Raw genomic sequence first — 21,913 nt, 5'->3', positions numbered from 1 at the left:
TGGCGAAGCTCCGCCCGGTTCCGAGTCGCTGGAGGAGCAAGCGGAGGCCAGAGTTACTTCACTGGGAACGTCGGTGACAAGACGCCCGCAGACTTGTCTCTTGCTGTCAAGACGACGTCCAAATGATAATTTATTGCAGAAGCTCACTGCAGTATTTGCACTTTATTTCGCTTAAGATTGCGCTCGCCGCTGTTGTTATTGTTTGTCAGAACAGCTGCAAGTCCGTTATGGACGGCTCTACGTGATGACGTCACTGGGAAGCCCTAAACAACCTTGAGCGTTATGCTTCCTTCAAGAGCCCGTGTGTATCTTAATTTATGAAAACCTTATAGCGCGCTACATTTCCTCAGCTTTTAATATTGCGTAGGTTTTATGTTTTCTAACTTTCTTTCGTCGAATATGGTATCTCGATGAGTTCGCGCCGCAAAAAACTGGATTAACGTTGTCCTGCTATAATTAATCAGCATTTGGAGACGCGCTAACTTGAACGCGGCATTACCTTGTATTGTCAATGTAATAGTGTACAAATTCACCTATAAAAATTAAAGCATTTAGTTAAAACATTACAGGTCTTAGAAAAAAAAATCTTACAAAAAAGTAATCATGCTGTATTTTCTCTTTCCATCCTTGTTCAGTGACCGAGAATGGTAACCTAAGGAGAGAAAAAAGGTCTAGGTGTAGAAAAAGGTCTTATATCAGTAAAACTGAATTCAGTAGTGAATTAATTATGTAGAAATAAGAGAACCAAATAATTCAAAGTGCCATTTTATTCCCATGTCCTAGGATATTTAAAAAAATTCAAATCATATTTCAGTAAAATCCTGCATCAGGCCAGAAAAAAAAAAAACAATCTCCATGACATTTCTTCAGAATCCATACAACAATTCAAAAAACAACAAATGCAATTCTGCCTGTGGTTTCTCATTCAATATCCCTGATATCTGCAATAAATTAACAGGAAACTGTTGCCAGGCACACAACTCCAGTCTTGTACCTGATAAAACTGCACAATACTCATTTGAATGAAACATATACAATATAAAAATATGACTTACAAGGTAGAGAATGTTTTTGCAAAGGGTGTTGGAGAACAAAACATTGTAAAAGAATAAACTATTGCACATTCATCTAGTATTTTAGGAAAGTCTTTGAGGGGAATATAATCTGAGATCTGAGAAGCAGCCATATCTCCAATACTGCCCAAAAATCTCTTGACCCTAGCTGCACTTTCATCCAGTGCATGCTTACTGTACATACACACTTGCATTTCACCTGCTCACAGTGACACGTCGATCACCCCAGAGGAGCATATATACAGGACACATAATTATGTTATGGCACTTTTTGTATGGCACACTAAAACACTTTAAACTGGGTAGAAAAAACGGGTTGACCGTAAAGGGCTGTAAAGTCCAAAGCCAAAGAAATAAAAAGGGGTAGATAAAAAGATGTTCAGAAAAGCAGGCAAGAACACACAACTCTGCGTGCATGCATCTGCACACACAAAATGGCAGAGAGAGCCAGTGTGCTTCCCTTTATATGCTTAAAAAATTGCTATTCAATTAACAAAACCAAAACAAAAATCTTAGACGTACAACAAAAATTTTAACAATAACCTATACAGAATCAGTTTAAAAGTCAACTGTAAAAGCACTATGTGTCATGTACAATCTTGATTTTATCCACTGGGTCACTAAATCTACTGTTTGTACTCTGTGTTGTACTCAAACAGTTGTGTTACTGATTCAGCAGATAAATTATTTTTGGAAAATCATTCATGTTTCCTTCCATCCTTTCCTTACAGCTAGTCATTATTTAAATAATCCAAGTACAGTATGACCCTGTATTTCTCCTGAGTGACCAGAGAGAATCTCATTTTACACACCATTTCTGTGATCTGCCTCCCTTTTAATATGCAACACAATAATTTTTTTTAAGGGGAATTCCACAGATACTTCAAATTTCTACCTAATTCAATCTTTAAGGAGTAATGAAAGTTATTTGGATTGTTTGATGAAATATGCATCAGTTATTCAGAAGTATTTACAATGGCAGTGACAGGAACCAGCAGTTTGAAGTGCGTAAAGCCTCTAGGAGTTTCTACTTCACAGAAAGTTTACAGAAAATGATTCAAATATATGGCTGATGCACTAGAAGCTTTGTGATAAGGCTTTGGCCTTAATTAATTAATTATTTATTTATTTTATAAATTACAGGGTGTCCCACTAGTCTCCATACATAGGGCAAACACACTATTTTTCCAGATAGCCTTTAAGAATGCCTTTGACAAAAAAAAGAACGTATTGAAATCATTCTCATGGCTGGATTGGAAGCTGTTACCAAACTTATTAACAAATTCAAAAGACTGGAAGTGTTATGGACCAACATCCAGTGATGAAGGTGCAACAGACGTAGTGCTGGGAAACAGTCCCCTATGCATTTGGGACATCTTTTAGTATCCTTTTACTTCTTTGTCTTCTTTGTTTACTTCTGTGTCTTGTTCTCATTCCCACTCTTGCACAGTACATGCGAGCCAAACTCCCAAACCACTATAGGCATTTCTGTTGTTAATATAGCCGGTAGCTATAGCCAGTCAACAAATTATTCCACTCTTGGATGGCAGCATAGGGGGATACCATATATTTTAATATATCCAAAAGCTGCATCAGTTTTAACCTACGAATGCAGATGAAGAATTGCAGCAGACTAACAGAGAGAGTGCCAGAAGGATGAGGAAGACTAAAGAACACCGATAAAGAAAGTGAACAGCCCAGAGCAGATGTAATTTGATGTGCAGGTACAATAAATGTCCTTTTGTGCTTAAAGAAACTGAATGTCTTTTTTGTCCAATTTGTATTTCATAATGCTACTTATAATAGGACTCATTGTGTATGAAGTTCATATAATTACCCCAGGTTCCTATCAAAAATGTTAGGATTTTTTTTCTCTTCTCTTTTCTTTTCTTCTCTTCTTGTCTCTCCTCTTCTCTTCTCTCTGCATGACTTCATTTTCACCAAATGAATTATGATAGATTTTTGAAAATCTGTGAAATTCCCCTTCAAAAGGTCTGACTTGTTATATGTATGTTACATATGTCGGGTGGGCGATTGTTAACTTGAAGTTTTGTGTTTGTTGGTTTTATGTGCATGTAGGTCAAGAGCTGTCCACCACCTGATGAGGCAGTGTGACAGAGGAGCCATTGATGAAAGAGCCCTGTTTTTCTCGTCCTTTTAGAAAATAAGTGAGCAGCTCCCCCTTCCCTTTAACAAAGATGGGTCCTCTTCTCACAAAACGGAAGCCATAGTCCTTCAGGATGTTATAGCAGTCTTCCACCACCTGGGGGCAACACACACTGAGTTACTCACAACCTCTGAGTTACACAACAATTATCATAATTACTGAGAAATTATAATTATTACTATTATTATTATGACATCCTCTATCATCTATATTCATATTTATGTACACACACACACACACAAAATGCCATTCCATTCACATGCTTTTGTGCAGTTGTGTGAGGACAAATATGATGTAGTTAACTAACAGAATATAATAATAATATTAATAACAATACATTTTATTTTTTTAAAAAGTGGTTCACGACACCCAAGGTCACTTCACAAATACATGCAAGTACAATTCACAAAACACTGAAACATATATATATATATATATATATATATATATATATATATATATATATATATATATATATATATATATATATATATATAAACACATAGATACACACATTATACAATATTATACATAAAACACTAAAACACATATTATAATGAAGTATAATAATGATAATTTGTGTTTCATATTTTCAAAGACCTATCATATACAAGGTGTATGTCACCTTGTAATACTAATGTCAAAATAACTTGAACAAAATTATGTTCAATATAAAAATGGAAGCAAATCATGATATTGCTATTAGTGAAAATGTAAAATGGGCCAGTTCTCCATAAACAGAACAGTGAGATCAATTTTTAATTATTTATTTATTTTTTCTAAAAGCAAAATGTTCTTCACCTGAATGTTTCCCATCACTCCTGTAGACTCCATGCGACTAGCCACGTTAACAGTGTTGCCCCAGATGTCAAAATGAGGCTTCCGAGCCCCAATGACCCCGGCAAGAACAGCACCCTTATTCAACCCTGTGGAGAAAAAATAGTAGTCAATATACTTCACATATTTTGTACATCACTTCTCCTGTGTGCTACAATGTCTTCCACTTACCAATACGAAGCATGAAGTTGTTAAAGGACTGGTAATTAATGTTCATCAGAGTAACTTTCATGGCCAAAGCAAAATCCGCCAGATCTGCCAAGTGCTGCCAGCGCTCTCTATCAGACAATTCCTCCTTTTGCTGAGAAGAAAATAAAATCCTCTTGTCCTTAGCATCTACAATGGTGTCATGTTCATTATCGCAAAGCTTCTTTCTAATTTAATAACACCATTCCGGTTCCCTCACCTTCATGCCAGCATAGCCGTTAGCGTTGGTGTCAGGAGTGACTCCTGATGCTGCCATGTAAGTGCTGCCGATAGTCTTAATCTTGGTTATACAGCGAAACTGAGGCTCATCCAAAAGCTATGAAGACCAGAAGACATGAAAAATGCAATGCACTCATGCCATATCATGCCATGCTGAGAGGATCTGACTTTTGACTGGGAAAAATGTGTAAAAGATGATTTGATACTTACACTATCAAAGTCTGAGATAATTTCATTGAGGAACCTCAGACACTCAATACCCCCATTGTTGATGCTCTCCTCTGTGTAGAAGTCGGAGAAATTTGGGATAGATGCGAACATGACCCCAATCTCATCATAGGACTGGCTGTACAGTTCCTGTAAGGGATGAAATAAGTTAGATATTTACATAGAGATTGTAGTATTTTTTGTTTTTCATTTGAGCTGCTTGCATCCTAAAGTAGCAAGGACAGATTTCCTCACCTCATCCCTCTTTTTGGAGCCCAGAAAGTGGCGGGCAACATGGTCTGGGAGCATGTTCGTGACCAGAGCCTCGTTCCAGCGTCTCATCTCGTACACCTTCTCCTTCTGCTCATGTACCTCAATTTTCCACAGGAACAGCGTGCGGGCCAGTTTCTCCACCTGGGAAGAAATAAATGAGAGAAACATGTACAGGACAAAATAAAGTAACAGTGGACAGTAAGTCACAGACAGAACTTAAGTCATTACTGAGGTGAAAAGGTGAGAGAGAAGAATTGAGAAAAAACACGTACATGCCGTGCAAAGTAGTAGAAGCTGACCATCATGATGAAGATCATCACAGTCATTGTATATTTGGATGGCACGAGGTATATTCTGCTCAGGAACATAAAAAGCACCAGATTCTGAATCCAGTCAGTAAATAATAATAATAGGGGTGGGAAATACAACAACATGATATTCTAATAACTTATGTAATGATATGCTTTTATGAGTCTATTGTACATATCACATTATTTCTACATCACTGAACAATGTTGTTATGTAGAGTAACAGGTACATTTATTTTTGTACATTTTTTTGTTTTTGTTTTTTTTTTTAATTGTACTGTTTAGGGGTGGTCAGTAGGTGGATTGGTTATGCTAAAAAATAAATAATTCACCACAATCCTGACCAGGATGAAGAGGTTACTGAATATATTTACTGAAAATACTGTGGTTTTGCATATCATTAAAACATCTGTAGTTGTTGTGATGTCATAATTTTGCCATACCACCCACCCCTACTTAATACTTTACATAATATTTGTATAATGCAAAACATTCATGGTGGTCATCCAAAACTATTCGTTACACACCTGAACTTCTTATAGTGGGTTAGATCATACTGGTCAAAGATGTCCCTCCAACTGTAAATGTTGATGATTCCCGAAGCTACTGTGATCAGCAGCATCAGAGTAAACTTCACCATGTGGCTGACCTGCACCAGCATGGTAGTAGCAATCAGCGCTAATACAGCAATGTAGCTGTAATATTTGGGGTTCTCCAGACAACCGCCTAGTTCACCAGGGGCTGGAGAAACGTCCCCAACAGGCTGTGGAGGCTGGCAGCTTAGCTACAAGTGTGGATACACAAGTAAATAAGTTTTAAATACAGTCTGAGATTGAGATGTCTAGTATGAGCAAGTCAGTATGACTGAACCAGTGTTATAATCCTGAAAATGTTTCGTTACTCATCCAAGAGAATTTATCAGGTTTTAGAAGAACTGAGTCATTAGCAATACACCTATATACACCTTATTATAATACAACAATAATATGACACCACAAGCCCAGTCAACTCAACTCACTATTAGTATTAGTAGTATTAGTAAGGCATTCATGTACCATAGTATTTATTAACACCAATGAGTTGTACATTAAAATAATAGTTTGCTCAACTGATATTTCCAAACTTTATTCCTTACCCCAAATGTAACAAGTCAGCTAAGATACATCTGCTTCTAATGTAATTAACAGGTAATGAATGCAAGTCACCCAGTAGTGTCTCACCATGTCTATTATGTCGGCCAGTGTGAGGATGAATATGGCTGCCATGGCCCAAGTGTTGCGAGCCCAACGTGTGTGATCAATCCATGTAGAGAATGATACCAGTCTCTTAGGAAATACCTACAACATCGAAAAAAGTCATTTATCCCACACATCAAATCCATTCAGGACTTCACAGACAAAATGTGTGTAGTGATTTCAGGGCTGGCTCAACAATATCGGAATGCACAACTTCTTTCGGTGACTAGGTCGGGGTGATTACCGTGCTCTAATTACGTTTAACATAACCCTTGCATGTGGGTGCACAGCGGCTTAGTGGTTAGTGGCCTCACTCCTCCAGGGATGGGGGTTCGATTCCCACCATGGCCCTGTGTGTAGAGTTTGCATGTTCTCCCTGTGCTGTGGGGGTTTCCAGTCCAAAGTCATGCATGGTAGACTGATTGGCATGTCCAAAGTGTCCGTAGTGTATGAATGGATGTGTGAATGTGTATGTGATTGTGCCCTGCGATGGATTGGCACTGTCCAGGATGCTTCCTGGGATAGGCTCCAGGTTCCCCCGTGACCCTGAAGAAGGATAAGCAGTATAGAAGATGGATAGATGGATGGACAACCCTTCCATGTCTCCTGTGGGGCCATCTACATGGTAAGAGCTGATTTATATTACCATAACATGACCCCTGGCTTCATACTGCAATGAAATGTAACAATTTTCAAAGCTTAATTCATATTAAAAACTACATTTAAACTTTATGTTCCCTATGTCTTCAAGCAGCTACTATGAAAATAAGAAGTCCATATCACCATGGGCTGGTAACAGACATTTTCTGTTTTTCATATTTATCACTGATAAGTACCGCTGATCAGATAACACTGTATTAATTAACTGTTGTCGCTTATGTGCATTCACTTGATGACTACCCACAGAAAAGGAGAAACAATTGTTTTAAAAACATATCTGCCTTGTGGCTTATATGCATTTTATGACCACATTTCTTCCTCAAAATCCCTTTACACCTCCTTATGAATCTGTGTATTAAGGTATCTTATACATTGCTCACAAACAATGAATACAAAGTAGAGATACACTGATACAAAATTACTCAGCCGATACCGATAACCGATTATTCAGAGTGATAATGGCCGATACCAATAACCGATACTGATAGTTCTGCCTTTTATACCTTCTTTTAAATTAATAATAATTATTTTCACAATTCTGAAGGAAATGTAAAAAAAACTGTATTCTCTCCATTTCAACAAGTTGTTTCACAGTAACTGGTCTCATAAACAGAAAACACATTATTAGGGCTGCACGATTATGGCCAAAATTATCATCACGATTATTTTGATCAATATTGAGATCACAATTATTTATCAAGATTATTCATTGATTTTAGGGACAACATATTTTTATTGCACTTTCACATTTAAATAAACAGACCGCTGTTTCACCTCCATGTTGTGCTACATTCCTGCTAATGTACAAATTCTTGCATCAAATTAGACTGGTTCTTAAAGTGCACAATCTCGTAGAAGCAAATTATAAATAAAATTGTACCCAAAATATAGGATAAGTAAAAATCAAAATGCCATCAACCAAATGAAAATATGCAATCAAATATAACAATATGCAACCAAATGAAAACAATTCAGGCCTACGCAGAAAAGGCAATACCAGTGTTTACAGAAGGAGAGACGCAGACAAATCACCCAATAGTGTGGCACAGGGATGACGTCATTTTGTACCGGAACCTAGAAGTTAGCATCACACTGGTTCCCTCGACAAAAACCTTATAGGATTTTCCCATAGGCTTTTACATTGTCGCAAAAAATAAGCTCTGTGATGAACAAAAGTTTAGAATACTAACACGTTTTGTCCATCAAGATAATTTTCACAAATGAACACAACTTTTATAAAGTGTGAAGCCTAAATACAATGGCCAGAAATAAAAAGCTAACCGTATGCTATAAATGAACTACACCACGGTCGTGCGACTTCACCATCACCAACATCACCAAGCTTCCAACAACTTTTCCAAACTTGATTTAAAAACATTTTCCATAATACGGATTTCCTCTGTGGATCATCCATGTTTTTTGGGGGGAATTGTGCACAGCATACCTGAACCAGTTTATCTGCAAAGACTTTTCCTGTTCGGCGTGATGACTTTTAATATCCCGACAACGTCTTTAGTCCCATTTAGCAACTTAGTGTCATGATTTCCCATCGCACAAAGTGCTGGAGCTCACAGCGCACTCTTTTAGTGATACTGACTTTGTTTACTTTCTACATGTGCATTTGTTATAATCTCTGTCCTGTCTCTGCCCCTGTATTGTCATTGGTTGTTCCCTCATGTGTCATCATTAGTTACAGCTGTTTTGTGTTCACCATTAATTACGTTTGTCATTTAAACCCGTCGTGTCTCTTTGTTCGACGCAAAGTATTGCGCGAGTTGTCCGTGTACCAAGCAGTTGTTCATAGTTTCCCGTCTCATAGTTTTGATCTTATTCTCAACCTCGTTGTTTGATTCTTGTTTAGTCTTGTTTATGCCTGTTTGACGATCACCTGACCTTTTGCTTGTTTTTGACCACGCTATTGTCTCACGTTTAGGATTTGTCTGCCTCTCTTCAATAAAGCTCTTTGAAGAAAGCGTTAACCCTAACCCTCATTACGTGACAGTTAGCAACCGCCTTTTTCAATACACGTAAAAGCTTTTTAAAAAATCATAGGTGGGGTTTCGATGCCGAAACTCCCTCTTCACTGCTGCAGCGTCTGGTGTAAAATTTTAGCGGTGCAGAGATTACAGAGCTTACAAACTGCAGTTTTGTCATCATTCCACACAAGAGACATCTTTACACACAGCATGAAATCGATGTGTTTTCCCGCCCTCTTTTGATTGACAGGATATAATCGGCCCTGATCATCGGATGTTTTTAAACTATCAGCAGATAGCCAATAGAGTGAAAAATAGCCTTTATCGACCGATACCGATTATCGGCAGATACATTGGTGGATCTCTAGTACAAAGCAATTATAGCTTAAAAGAATGTCTTCAGTTTGCTGACGGGGCTGGACAATGAATCAGTACACCTATAAAACACATCACCAAACTTTTTTTTATTCTACAGTAAACACAGTGTCAACTCATTGCTTTCTTGTTCTTGTTATATTTCTCTTATTCGACATTTAAGGACAACTTCCCCTGTATTGAACATGTCATGTTGTGTCTGGGTCATTGTTCCTCTCCTTAACCATCTCCATTGGTATTTCCATTGTTAACTGTGATTGCTTTAGGCATGTTTAGCACACCACCAGTCAATATTGCAATAGAACTGTGTAAGTTCAATGAGCTGACTAATAAGGTTGGATCAAATGCACGAGGGAACAACAAATGTTATACCAGAACATAAAATATATTGTCTACTGCAGTAATACTATGTAAGTGCAGTACTTGCCAGAAAAACAAAAACAGCAGACATTAGATTAGGTCAACTCTCTCTCTCTCTCTCTCTCTCTCTCTCTCTCTCTCTCTCTATATATATATATATATATATATATATATATATATATATATATATATATATATATATATATATATATTAATAACCTCCAGATCCCAAGAAACCATGTACATGTTGTGTGTGTCTGGCTACAGTGCTGGGTCACTCACCCGTGGGAAAATGGCTGCCAGGGAGCAGATGGTGAGAATGAGCAGTAGTACTTCCCCCACAGCTAGAGTCACATAGTTGGCTATCAACCTGTCAAGATGTACAGCAGACATTAAGAGGTGATAAAGGGACAGCTAGAATAGTAAAGGCCATTAGAGCTCACTATTAATTGCATTCTTTGAAACTAAACATTTTAAGTGCAGAAAACTTCATGAAAAACATGAGTTGTGTTTTGTTTGATTCACACAGAATGGAAACCAGAAGCACTGCGCAAGTAGCCATTTTGACTCTTGAATTAAACAATGTTTACCCTTTCAACATGTAACAACATGTGCAAAAGGTCAATATTGGTAAATACAAAACTCTCCCTTATTTTCATCAACCTTATAAAGTCATCACCATGCTGGAAGCAGGATGTGGCTCTTTATAGATCCTTATCCTTCAATTATAGGTAAAGAGTTCATTTCAGAACATGATCTAAAGCAGAGGATGTCATCTCTAGTCGTGCCACTGTCCTGTATAGTTTGAAGCTTTCTGTACTACTGATCTAAAGTGCACCTCAGTTCCTCACTGCCATTACTATCTGGACTTTCCTTTTGTTAACAGCAAGCTATTTAATGCAGTCTGGCATACATGTAATTGGTCCGTGAAGAAAAGAAAATGTGCAGTGCGGTGTGACTCACAGAGGGTCTATAAGTGCCTCAATTGCTGCTGTAAAAAGCAGCACTACACAGGAACAGCTGAAGGCAGCTCCACTCTGCTTCTCCTTTTCGACCGAGAAACGTGTCTCCAGCTCAGGGTTCACAAAGCGCAGCGACAGGCGGTTAGTGTACTTTCCCTTTAATCTAAGACAAACATACAGTGACATTGTAACAGTAAATAATCACTCCATTACAGCTGTTACAGTGCTTAAAAACAGAAAGGTTTAACCTCTTCGAGCGCCTGTAAAATTAGCCTAAAACACGTATGAGACATACCCAAAGTATTCTTGTTCTTTAGTGTTCTAAAGTGTTCTTTAGAATCACTGTAAGTGCTACTGGTATTGAGTAACAGAAGTTTGAATACATTGAAATAGAAGGGTTTTTTTTCCCCACTTGATTGTATGATACACAAGTGAAGTTTTTTAATACTGCATGCTCTCAGTAACTAGGCCTTGCTTTGAGCCAAGTGCTCATGTTTTCCAAATGTCTGTCATGGCATACATACACAGTCATGGCATGAAATGTGTGTCACACAACCGTATCAAATCTGAACCGATACTGATCCAACATTTCAGGTCAATATCGGCCCCGATACCAACAGTCATTATCAGACTGGTACAACACATGTGGTACACTTGCGTGACTGAAACAGATATTTAAAATGGTACTCACGCCTGCACTGTCTCTCTCTCCAGCAGTGCCTCGTTCAGGAGTTTATTCAGCTCCTGCTCATTTTCCTGAGCATCAATGACTCTCTCAGCAAGGTCTCGCAAACGAAGACGCCGCCGAGGGTTTGGGAACGAGGGATTCACCACCTGAACACACACATACACAGACAGAGTATATAAGAGAGGTCATTCATATAGCATCTGGGATTTTAGCACAAGCATACATTCTTCAGTTTATGTCATATCACATCACCAGTTTTAAACAGCACTTTTTAATTTAAACTAAACTTTATATTCAAATTTTATTGGTCACATACACAACCATACACAGTATCATGTGCAGTAAAATGCTTTTTTTTAATATCAGTGACAAAAATTGAATTTACATAAACCTGAAATGACTGCTATACAGGAGAGGAAAAATATATAAATAATAAAAATATGATATAACAAAGATTGTTGACAGAAACAATACGACTGTATTTTGAATAAGGTTCAGATAATTGAAGTTGTTTGTGCAATATATGCTGTGCAACATCAGGCTTACAATTAAAAAAATAATAATAATAATGTAACATGTTAGGAACTTTAAATGCAAGAAGCCACCAAGGCTGTATTGCTGTGAGGAGGGCTGATAGAGCTAGGCATGTCCTAGTTATAAAGTGTACGATTACCCGTGTATCCAGCTCCTCTGGTTCTTCAGGTGTGGTGCAGGCTGTGTGTACACTGCCATTACATTCTGTAGTGTTGATCAGCAGAGGAGAGTTCCCATTAGATGAAGTGACCGACAGCTTCTGGAAGAAAAACATGGAATGAAAGACAGCAAAGAAAGACAAGGACAGACTGCTGTTTCACCAGCACAACAATGTTTGGTTTGTAAATATGAAATAACACTTACCACTCCATTGATGCCATTCTTGCTCACTGGTCCTTTGGGAACAAGAACCAGGTAAGTCTCAATGCCTCTCTCCCTCAGGTATTCACAGCGGTCGCCTCCATTCCCTGGCTCGACATCAAATTCACCATGAAGACACTCCAGTGTGCTCTGGGAGATGTGCACTCGCCTAGTAGAATAGGAGTACAGGTGTATAGGACACAGTCACATTTCTAAAGTACACAGCAAGTAATGAACATTCTTTCAGATGCCTATTGGGCCTGGAATTGGTGCTCAGGACTCACCCAGGTATACCTCCAGCCTCCATTTTGTTGGCCACTGTGACATCTGTGGACCAGACATCATACTGCCAGCGCTTCTGTCCCAGCACCCCACCAAGAACTGTTCCAGAATGCACCCCAACACGCATGTCGACAGCTGTCTGCGTCTTCTCTCGAACATAGCTGAAATCGTCATGCGAATGAACAGCATGTGAGCCAATCAACATTAGACAGGCTGGAGACTGGTGCTTTCAGCTCACACAGCTTGTAGTTGCGCAGTTCATACATTACTTATATACCACGAATATTAAAACCAGCACAACTTTCTAACAAGAGTAATTTGTTAGTTTATGAGTATCTTTAAAAAGACATGATGCTGGAAGATGTTTGTCACATACGAAATAGCTTCCACCATGGCCAATCCCATCATTATGGAGCAGGCTGCATGGTCTTCTCGGTAATCTGGAAGGCCACAGATACAGTAGTAGCAGTCCCCAAGGATCTTAATCCTCAGTTGGTGATATTTCTACAGAGTAAAAATGTGCAAAGTCATGACAGAGTATAAATTTCTAGATATACACTACTGGTCAAAAGTTTGGAGACACTTGACTGAAACTGAAAAATCTTTTGATCTGAAGGTGTATGATTAAATGTTTGAAATCAGTGTTGTAGACAAAAAATATAATTGTGCCGACATTCATGTCTTTCATTACAAAACTTTTTGGAGCAAAATATTCTGAAAAGCAGCCAATATGTGTCCGGCGTAGGTGGGAACTCTTAATACTGTTTAAAAAGCATCTCAGGCATTTCTTGAATTCCTCAAGAAATTGGCTGAGAAAATGCCAAGAACACATTTCAGGAAATTCTAAGCAACAAGGGTGTCTACATTGAAGATGTTAAAATACTAAATTATTTTGATTTATTTGGGATTTTTTATCACAATATAATTCCCATAGTTCCATTTGTGTTATTGCAGAGTTTTGATAACTTTATTATTATACTAAAATGTGGAGGAAAAAATAATAATAAAGAACCGGTATTTTGCATGTTCTCCCTGGTAAGTGGATTGGTGAATATAAAAGTGTGAATGAGTGGTGTGACTGTTTGTGTGCATCCATCCAGAATATATTTCCACCATGTGCCCAATGTTCCGAGTTATAGACTACAGATTGGCAGTTAATTAGGATGAACGGATGAACATTTACTGACTGGCCCAACATCTGCCCTAGATGTAGACTGAGTTTTGAGTAAACATGTCTAGTGTAGTTTCCTTAATACTGAAAAGCGTTGGAATTAATGTCTGTGGTAATCACCAATGCGCTTCAAACGCAGTAGGTTTAAGAGTTATCTTTAAAGTTGACATATCTCCCAATGGCACCAGATACTGCACAGCATTCTGTCCTGAATTCATGTAAGCGTAACAAAGTACACATGTACTCCCAGTGTGATACATGTGGAGGGAGGCAGTCACTTACAGCAGCCAGTTTGTCAAAGCGGGCAAACAGCTCATTGAGCAGCTTGACTAGCTCCTGTGCACTACAGGAAGAAGAGAGCTGGGTGAATCCCACAATGTCTGCAAATAGAATACTGCAAAAGAAACACACCATACGCAACTACATTAAACTCAAGCAGTAACTGTTTAACTTTGGACATGTACTCATTGTCAATCAAGCTCTTTAAGCCTTTTTGCTTTCCTCCCAGCTGACAGCAATGTACTGTGATGTGTACGGGACTCACCTAACATTTTCATGCCGATACATGTACATAGTGTTGAACTGCTGCATCTCTTTCTGACTGGCCTCTTTTTTCATGTCTTGTAGCATCTCGTCTGCTATGTGCTTGGGAAGAATGGACAGCAGTAGACGTTCCTGTGTGCAGAATAACAGCATCGCAGTGCATGGGTCAGATATATATACTGCATAATGTGCAGGGTCAGATGTAATACTAACCTGAAGCTTTCCACTTACCATAAAGCATGGCCTTTCAGCTTGTATGGTTTAAGGTTAATGGACCATCTATGGATCAATTTTCCTTGACACAAATTAAGTCTGCAGTACAGCAATATTATAAATAGGTGATAACCTGAAATGCGACCACACCAACCCTATTTGATAATGCACCTCCTTATATACTATGACAACATTGACAAATAACAGAGCCTAATATTTAGTGGCTAAATAATAGCATGTCCATTACATTCAAGAAATTGTCCAAAATACTGAACTGGACACTCTGCAATGCACTTACTAGAAATATCATAACATCAGGACACACAATTGCAATCAAGATGACCCTGTTTCACCACACACACACACACACACTCATACTTCAGCACAGGAGAACGGTGGACTGCATAACAGATCTGCATATATTCGAGTGTAGCTGTAAAAAGGAAATAAAAGGCATAACAAATCAAGAGGAGATAGTCAGAAGTGTGATTACAGTTGACACTGTCTCAGGAGGCTTGTCGCCATGGTAACCTTCAGCCGCCGGATGCTCCTTGATTGGCTGGCAGGCCCTGTCTCCCAGCAGCCCTTGTTTCTCTATTAGTATTCAGGGAGTTTCTGCTGCTATCAGTGCTTTTGTTCTCTCTCTATCTATCTCTCTCTCTCATGCACACTCATTCATACACACACATGCACATGTATACACACGCACACACATGTATGTATACACACATGTACTTCCTTCCCACATCCCATTCTCTAGCACCACCACCCCCAGTCCCCCAACACCTCCCACCCCTTGGTAGCAGCAACTGTTTGCTCCATATATAGAAGCAATCAAGAAAGCCCAGTGGCTACAGCTGGGTGACCAAAGAGAGGGAGGAATTGACTGCTGACTCTGTAAATACACACATACGCACATACGCACATATGCACACACGCGCGCACACACGCACACACACACACACACACACACACACACACACACACACACACACACACAGCCATAACAGAGCACACCCTCGGGATGGGAAAAAATAATCTAAGATGCAAAGTATTTCCCAAACTCTGAGATTTAGTCATGGCCAGTAACCCCCACCCCCTACATAGTGACCACCTACCAATCTAACATGTACTTCCTCTGAGAAATAGGAAGCCAGTCCCCATACATTTTCAAACTACCATTGCATCTGAACTGTCCTCTTCCATACACAGTGCTGTGCAAATGTTTTAGGCGCATGCAAAGAAATGCTGTAAAGAGCAGTAAACAGTAGTAAATGATCAAAGTCAATATTTGGTGGAAAAAAAAAATAAAAATTGTAGTCTCCGGTACAATTAGTGCAGTTTTATAAGGAAATGAGCTGTATGTTTTATTGAGCATGTTGCAGAACCAGACACAGCTCTTCTGGAGACTTTCACTGTCGCACTTGTTTCTTATTTTTGCAGCAAAACCCAGCAGCCTTCATTGTGGTGTTTTGTCTGAAAAGTGTCTCTTACGTAATCTGCTGCTTTCTTTACTGACATACAAACATTTTTCTGTAACATTTAATTTTGTACTAGAAAACTAATGTTTGCGAATCTAAAATGTTTTTGTACTGACTCAATAATGTAGAAGTCATAAAATAAAAAATCTATAACAAAGTTTGTACTTAAATTTTTTTGCTAAGTACTGTACATGAGTTCACAGATTGTTTACTGTCATTCTGAGTTAGGGTAGAGAGAGGAATGTTAAACTTCTCACCCAGAGAGCACAGCCCATGGAGGAGTTATGAATGATGCTTTACCATTGCCCTGCTTTAAAAGAAATACAACGTAGTTTATTTATTGACAAAAAGTTACCAGTACCAAACAATTCTGATGCAAAATTTAAGCTTGGTTAAATATGCATTTAAATTTGAGATATTAAAAGGTTTTAGGATTTAACTATATTTCAATAGTAACTAAACTAATTTCATACTGCTTCACTCAACTTACAGTATGTGTTCGCATCACGGAAGGTGAAAGCTGTGTTATAAATCACCAAGATAAATAAAGATTTATTTTAGAATCGCATCTTGACACCTTGGATCGAAATGAAAGCAAACTGTGAGGTGCCTAGAGATTCCCACCCATTACACAAACATACTGAGCACACAGTCACAATACCAGATGAGATAGAGGACCGTGTGACTTACACTACAGCTAGCACATACAGTACCTCCAGCACAATATTACAAACTAAAGCAACTGGTTTCACCAATCAAGTGATAATGTCTCAGAAAGCTCACATCAAGCTCTTCCAACATCTATGATAACCCTTAACTCTGAATTCACAGTTATTACATGGTGGAAGCATATATCCTGCTGAACCACTGATTGAAAAAATGCCCATAAAAAGTCAGAACTGCCCTGCTCAAAATAAACGCAATTACATTAACGCAATAATTCATAAAAATAGTCCTACACAAGCTACAAAGCAACCTCACTATGTTTAGGATAGTAGCTGACCAATCAGGTCTTCCCAGGACGAAAAAAGTATCACAATGATACTCAGATGTTTTCCATGTATACAGTATGTAAACATCATACAGCACTCAATACAGCAAGTTGCCTAAACTTGAAAATCTTAAATTATTCTCTCTCAAATAATAATTCCCTTATATCAATAAGAAATTAAAATGAAAATATTTGTCAGATCAAAATAATCTAATTGTTAGAAATTAGTTTACAGTCAAAATAACTATTAATGGCCTCCTAAAGGGTCATAGTCGAAATTCTACTTGTCGAAAAGCACTGCCAACAAATTTTGCAATCTTTCTCGAGCTTACCTGCTGCTGACTCTGTTCCTCTAAATTCAGCTTCACCTCCAGAGACTGCCTGGCCTCCAAAAAGGCCTTGCGGTGTTTGCGATCAGCCATGTAATATGACATAAGCCCCACAGTAATTGCACATATGTAGATCAGGATGTTGGCCAACAGCTGAAGAAAAGAGTTGAACAAAAATACTTTTAACCAAATCACAGTACAGGCACATTTTTAGTAGAAACACATTCTCATGCACAGGCATGCACAATAATTAATGTCTAACTGCTTTTAATTCTTGAACTCATGCTTGTATAATCAGTGCACTACTCTTCAGCTTATTAAGAGACCTGCTCCTTAGCGTGTTGGCCTTATAGTACTGGTCTTGTATGCATAAACCTGAGATTATGCTGGGAATATATTCACAGTGCTATGATGAACCAGCTATAACCTGATTGTGTAGCCATCATTTCTTTACACTATTATTGTTTGCAGACATTAAAATCCAAAGCATTGATATACCTGACCCATGGAAGGGTAAGAGCTCTGAGCTCTTGAGTAATCTACAGGAAATTGTCTTCAATGGTAAATGTTTATTTTCCATAAACATAATGTCTGGATTTAAACTCTCAACAGTTTGTGTATTTGCAAACAGCTGTATAATAAATGCAGTGGATTTAATCCCTAGATTTCTCACTTAAATCCAGCTTCTCCTGCTGCAATGCATTATAATCTTCTGGGGTTTTTTGTGCCATGTCTCTTGAGGCTGCAGTTTGCACCAAAAAGAGTTCAGAACCTGAGTGTCCAGCACACACAGCTAAATACAGTGTAATAACAAAACAAAAATACAACTGCCTTGCATCTCTGCTACACAAAAAATATTCATACAAATTAAGTTCTTGCCAATGCACTTGCCAATCTAACAATATCGCTGTCAACATGTATCTTATTTAGTCATTTCGTAAAATATAAGTCTGATTATGAGTTTATGCATGGCCTATTTTCACTACTTTTAGGACTATAATCCACTGGTTTTGTAGAAACAACATAATCTAACTACACACAAGTAATTCTGCATTTCTAGGAGTGATTATCATGATATTATCATTATTAATATTAAATATTACCATATTATGCTCTGTTGTTATGTATTTCACTGCGTGCAACTGCACTGCATTCCCTTAACCTTAAAGAATAGCACTCGAATGCTTGATTAAAGACAGTGAGTTTCCTATTTCCAATGGAATTTTGAGTTTCCAATGTAATTCAAAGAAAATATTCATTAACATTATTGTTCAGCTTTGGACTTTCGTTTAGTTTAGTCCGACATGTCGAGGCATCTTTAAGAATAAGGGTTTGCCAAGCTAGCAAACAGTTAGTGCAATTAAGCTATTTATTATTTGTTAAAAGACAGATATTACAGATAGATTATTATTTAGTAATGCGGGATGGTTCAGACTTAACATCTCTATTTTCTCTCGAGAGCGTATTCTAAATTAACTACTTCCAGTAGAGACTAATTTGCAGTTCATTTAACTGACAGTGCATATTTTGTGTCTCAATAAGTATTCAGCAGCATGTGCATGGAGGTGATTTTGCATCAAAAGTAGTAAACAAACTGACAAGTAGTACCAACATATTAAAACAGATGTAAATATAAACAATAGGAATTGATTCCTATTGTCAGTGATTCTTTCTTTGCTTCTTACTTTTAACACATTTTTCACTGGTGGTTGGGTTTTAGAAGGCAGCATAAATCTGATATTACTAACTGGAATTAGTCATTAGGAATCTTCTGACCATTAGTCCTATGCATTTATTTACCCATGGCGTTCACCCAACATGACAGAACGATCTGGACCATGTGTTCTGCAGCAGATATCAACAGCCTGGAATTGTAGCTATCCATGTATGTAGTTTTATAACCAGGCTGTACAATGTGACAGTTTTGTCTCACATGAGATTTAACCTTTGCTAATACAAAAAAGATCACAGACACACATGTCCAAGAACCTTGTTTTTCACTCCTAGTACTCATGATAGATCATCAAACCATATAACAAATAAAACTTTTTCCATGTGCTTGAGCCATCTACTCTAGTGTATGAAATTGGATGAACATCTGACGTCACCTGTATGGCGACAAATGGATGTATTCACAGACAAGGCAGTACTTATGTTTCTTGCATTACAAAACATTATGTAATGTAATGTGTCTGCAGCGTGGAACGTAGGCAAAATAATGCCCATTACTTTCACATATTGTTTATTAACATTTAGTGTTGGTGTGTGGTAGCTAAGATGAATGTACTTAATGTGAAAACTTTGTTAGGAATAATAAACTGTGAGATTTGAGGTGTTCTATATTTTGAATAGTCAATAGGTTATTTGTGGTGATTATGTGATTATAATATACATTTCAATCTCAAACTGGAGCCTCAACTGGATATTAGAATTGACTAATATCTGACATGAAACTAGGTGTTAATAATTTCTGAAATACACACTGATATCCTTGTGATCTTATATAAAACTGTATTAAGAATCAGTCAGATTAGTTAGAAATAATATGATTACTCATCCTTGTTAATCCATCCCAAGCTCCCAATCTTGTAGATCTTACTACCCAGTTTTTAAAACTGTTAGCAGGACTTTCCCCAAGCACCCTAAACTTTCATTTTTGTCCCCGTTCCCCAGTGCCCTAACCTGTCTCCCGAGAGCAGCTCCTTGGATGTCCTCTTGCTGCTGCTGTGCGATGGTGACGCCCAGCGCCAACGTGTGCACACCACATGACACAGCTGTGATGAGCACAATAGGTGTCAGTCGTAATGGCAGTGTCAAGAAGAAGGAGAAGCTGAAGAATGCCTGCCAGCCTACTGTGTCACTGGCCTGGTGGAAGCGGGCAAAGTTCAATCCTAGATAACAGAAGATCTGGGCATCTATGAGCACCCATAGGGCATAGGGCACCAGCCGGCGGGAGATGCGCTCAGGCAGAAGGCCGTAGCGGCACAGTAGGTAGAGCACGATGTCCACAGCCAATGCTACACACGCCACAGCCACGGACGCCAGCTTATCACTGGTATACACCACAGCACACATCACAATCACATAGCAGTCAAAGAGGGCTGCAAACACCACCAACACCAGTAGGGTTTCATGCCGCTGCCTGCGAAAATAGGTCTGGTAAAGGTTCTCTAGTGAGTCTGGGGTGAACGTGAGACGCATGAAGCGAGGGAGACACAAACAGCAGCCTGAGTTACGCACCGTGACCTCATGGGTTCTTCCCACTGCTTGGCCTGGATCAGAGGGCAACGTGACTGAGCATTCTGCCGAATACTCCGCAGAGTACTCTGGCTCGGAAAAGGCCCGGTTCCGAGGCATTTCGAAAAGCCAATAGGTTATTTGAGGAATGAAAAATAGATCCTTATTGTCCTTGTTACTCTTGAAACAAGCAGTTCGTAAAAAGTACATTACAAGTACATTGAGCTGGCTTGTCTGGCACCCTCTTAACTCCCATGTCAAACAAGCTTTCGACCTGAGAGTGGCATCTGATGACTGGATTCAGTGTGGTCTCCTGATTGTCACTCCCTGCACTGAAACTGGATTTTGCATGTACCTTTAACTCATTTCACACAAATTCTGGTTATCAAACTGGACCTTTAAGGTGTAACACTTTGGCACTTGAAATGGTAGCCTAATACAAAAACACTCCTATTTAAAAAAAAAAAAAAAAGCTCGATACATTTGTTGTCAAAAAGCAGGCCACAGAATGCCACATAGGCAAAAAAATTAAAGAAAAAAAATACAAATAAAAATTAAACAGTTTAACAGAGATATGTCCCTCTAACCATGGTTGTTTACATATGCGCCGCTGTGTGCTTTTCCTGCCCGGTTTGCCATCATGGTCGCTCGCGCCAGGTTTCCATGGTGAAGCCTCGTGGAGACAATGAACGCAGGATTCAGGAAGGAAGCGATGAGATTATTCTTATTTTCTTTCACATGTAACACACGTAGAGAAGTGAAATTAAGCTCAGGTGGCTGTGTTTTTCTCCTTCTTCTTCTTCTTTTTGCCAAAACATCAAACAAGAAGCAGTCGCAATGGATGCCTGAAACGTTAACGAAAACGCAATACTTGCAGGAATAGCCTGTGCCGTTGTCAAAATGGCCTTCGTGGTTTAATGTCGTATTTCATCCTCGTTTCACATGACTGCAAAGTGAATTTCGCTTGTTTGCATTCATCGTGTGTTCGCTATCCGTCCATTATGCCGAAGAATCCATAGTCTTCAGTGGAGGGGGGAGAGCGAGAAGGGAAAAAAATCAAGGCAGGAACACTTACAGGAAATACATGTTGCGCTCTCAGGACGGAGGGAGAGAGAGAGAGTGTGTGTGCATCCCGTGTGGAAATACATGTGCAAATGCAGATTTGTCTAAGCCGCAAATAAAAACACACGCTTTCTGCCATCTGACATAGTACGGAGCGCACATG

The 21,913-nt window shown here is 38.6% G+C and overlaps 2 protein-coding genes across 5 annotated transcripts in view; both read right to left on the bottom strand.

Annotated features, from left to right (window-relative positions):
• The window catches only part of wdr26a (WD repeat domain 26a), a 10,184-nt gene extending 9,971 nt beyond the window's left edge, over nt 1–213 (bottom strand). The window contains exon 1 of one of the 2 annotated variants that reach the window (XM_053633116.1): nt 1–213. This exon is cut by the window's left edge and continues 485 nt beyond it. The gene's annotated coding sequence lies outside the window, so the exon portion shown is untranslated. The other variant, XM_053633125.1, reaches the window with a different exon arrangement.
• A 1,441-nt stretch (nt 214–1,654) lies between these two features.
• On the bottom strand, nt 1,655–21,605 carry adcy3a (adenylate cyclase 3a). 3 transcript variants are annotated; one of them, XM_053633104.1, is made up of 20 exons: nt 20,134–21,605; nt 17,455–17,604; nt 14,439–14,569; nt 14,177–14,288; nt 13,100–13,227; nt 12,726–12,884; nt 12,445–12,610; nt 12,221–12,340; nt 11,551–11,693; nt 10,861–11,022; nt 10,180–10,267; nt 6,512–6,628; nt 5,815–6,075; nt 5,256–5,423; nt 4,966–5,124; nt 4,714–4,860; nt 4,484–4,600; nt 4,249–4,378; nt 4,042–4,166; nt 1,655–3,336 (listed from the first exon to the last, which is right to left on the bottom strand). In XM_053633104.1, the coding sequence occupies exons 1-20, from the start codon at nt 20,896–20,898 to the stop codon at nt 3,154–3,156; spliced, it is 3,531 nt and encodes a 1,176-aa protein (XP_053489079.1). In that variant the 5' UTR covers nt 20,899–21,605; the 3' UTR covers nt 1,655–3,153. The 3 variants fall into 3 exon arrangements, with proteins under 3 accessions (XP_053489079.1, XP_053489063.1, XP_053489071.1); XM_053633088.1 differs by having other exon boundaries at nt 5,256–5,337; nt 5,819–6,075; XM_053633096.1 differs by having other exon boundaries at nt 5,256–5,337; nt 5,819–6,075; nt 12,221–12,337.
• Between the last annotated feature and the right edge of the window lie 308 nt (nt 21,606–21,913).

This window comes from Ictalurus furcatus, chromosome 1 (genome assembly GCF_023375685.1).
Source record: "Ictalurus furcatus strain D&B chromosome 1, Billie_1.0, whole genome shotgun sequence".
NCBI classification, from domain to species: Eukaryota; Metazoa; Chordata; class Actinopteri; order Siluriformes; family Ictaluridae; genus Ictalurus; species Ictalurus furcatus.
The sequence above is the reverse complement of the archived record's forward strand: the minus strand, read 5'-3'. Positions and strand labels throughout refer to the sequence as shown.

What these genes read in the sequence shown, in the direction of transcription:
- adcy3a (XM_053633104.1), bottom strand. Translation starts at nt 20,898, where the DNA reads ATGTACTTTTTACGAACTGCTTGTTTCAAGAGTAACAAGGACAATAAG. An exon ending in AGGAACAGAGTCAGCAGCAG is followed by an intron (nt 14,570 to 17,454) that starts GTAAGCTCGAGA and finishes TTCTGCACACAG; the next exon opens with GAACGTCTACTGCTGTCCAT. An exon ending in GAGTGATGGGAAACATTCAG is followed by an intron (nt 3,337 to 4,041) that starts GTGAAGAACATT and finishes TGTTGCCCCCAG; the next exon opens with GTGGTGGAAGACTGCTATAA.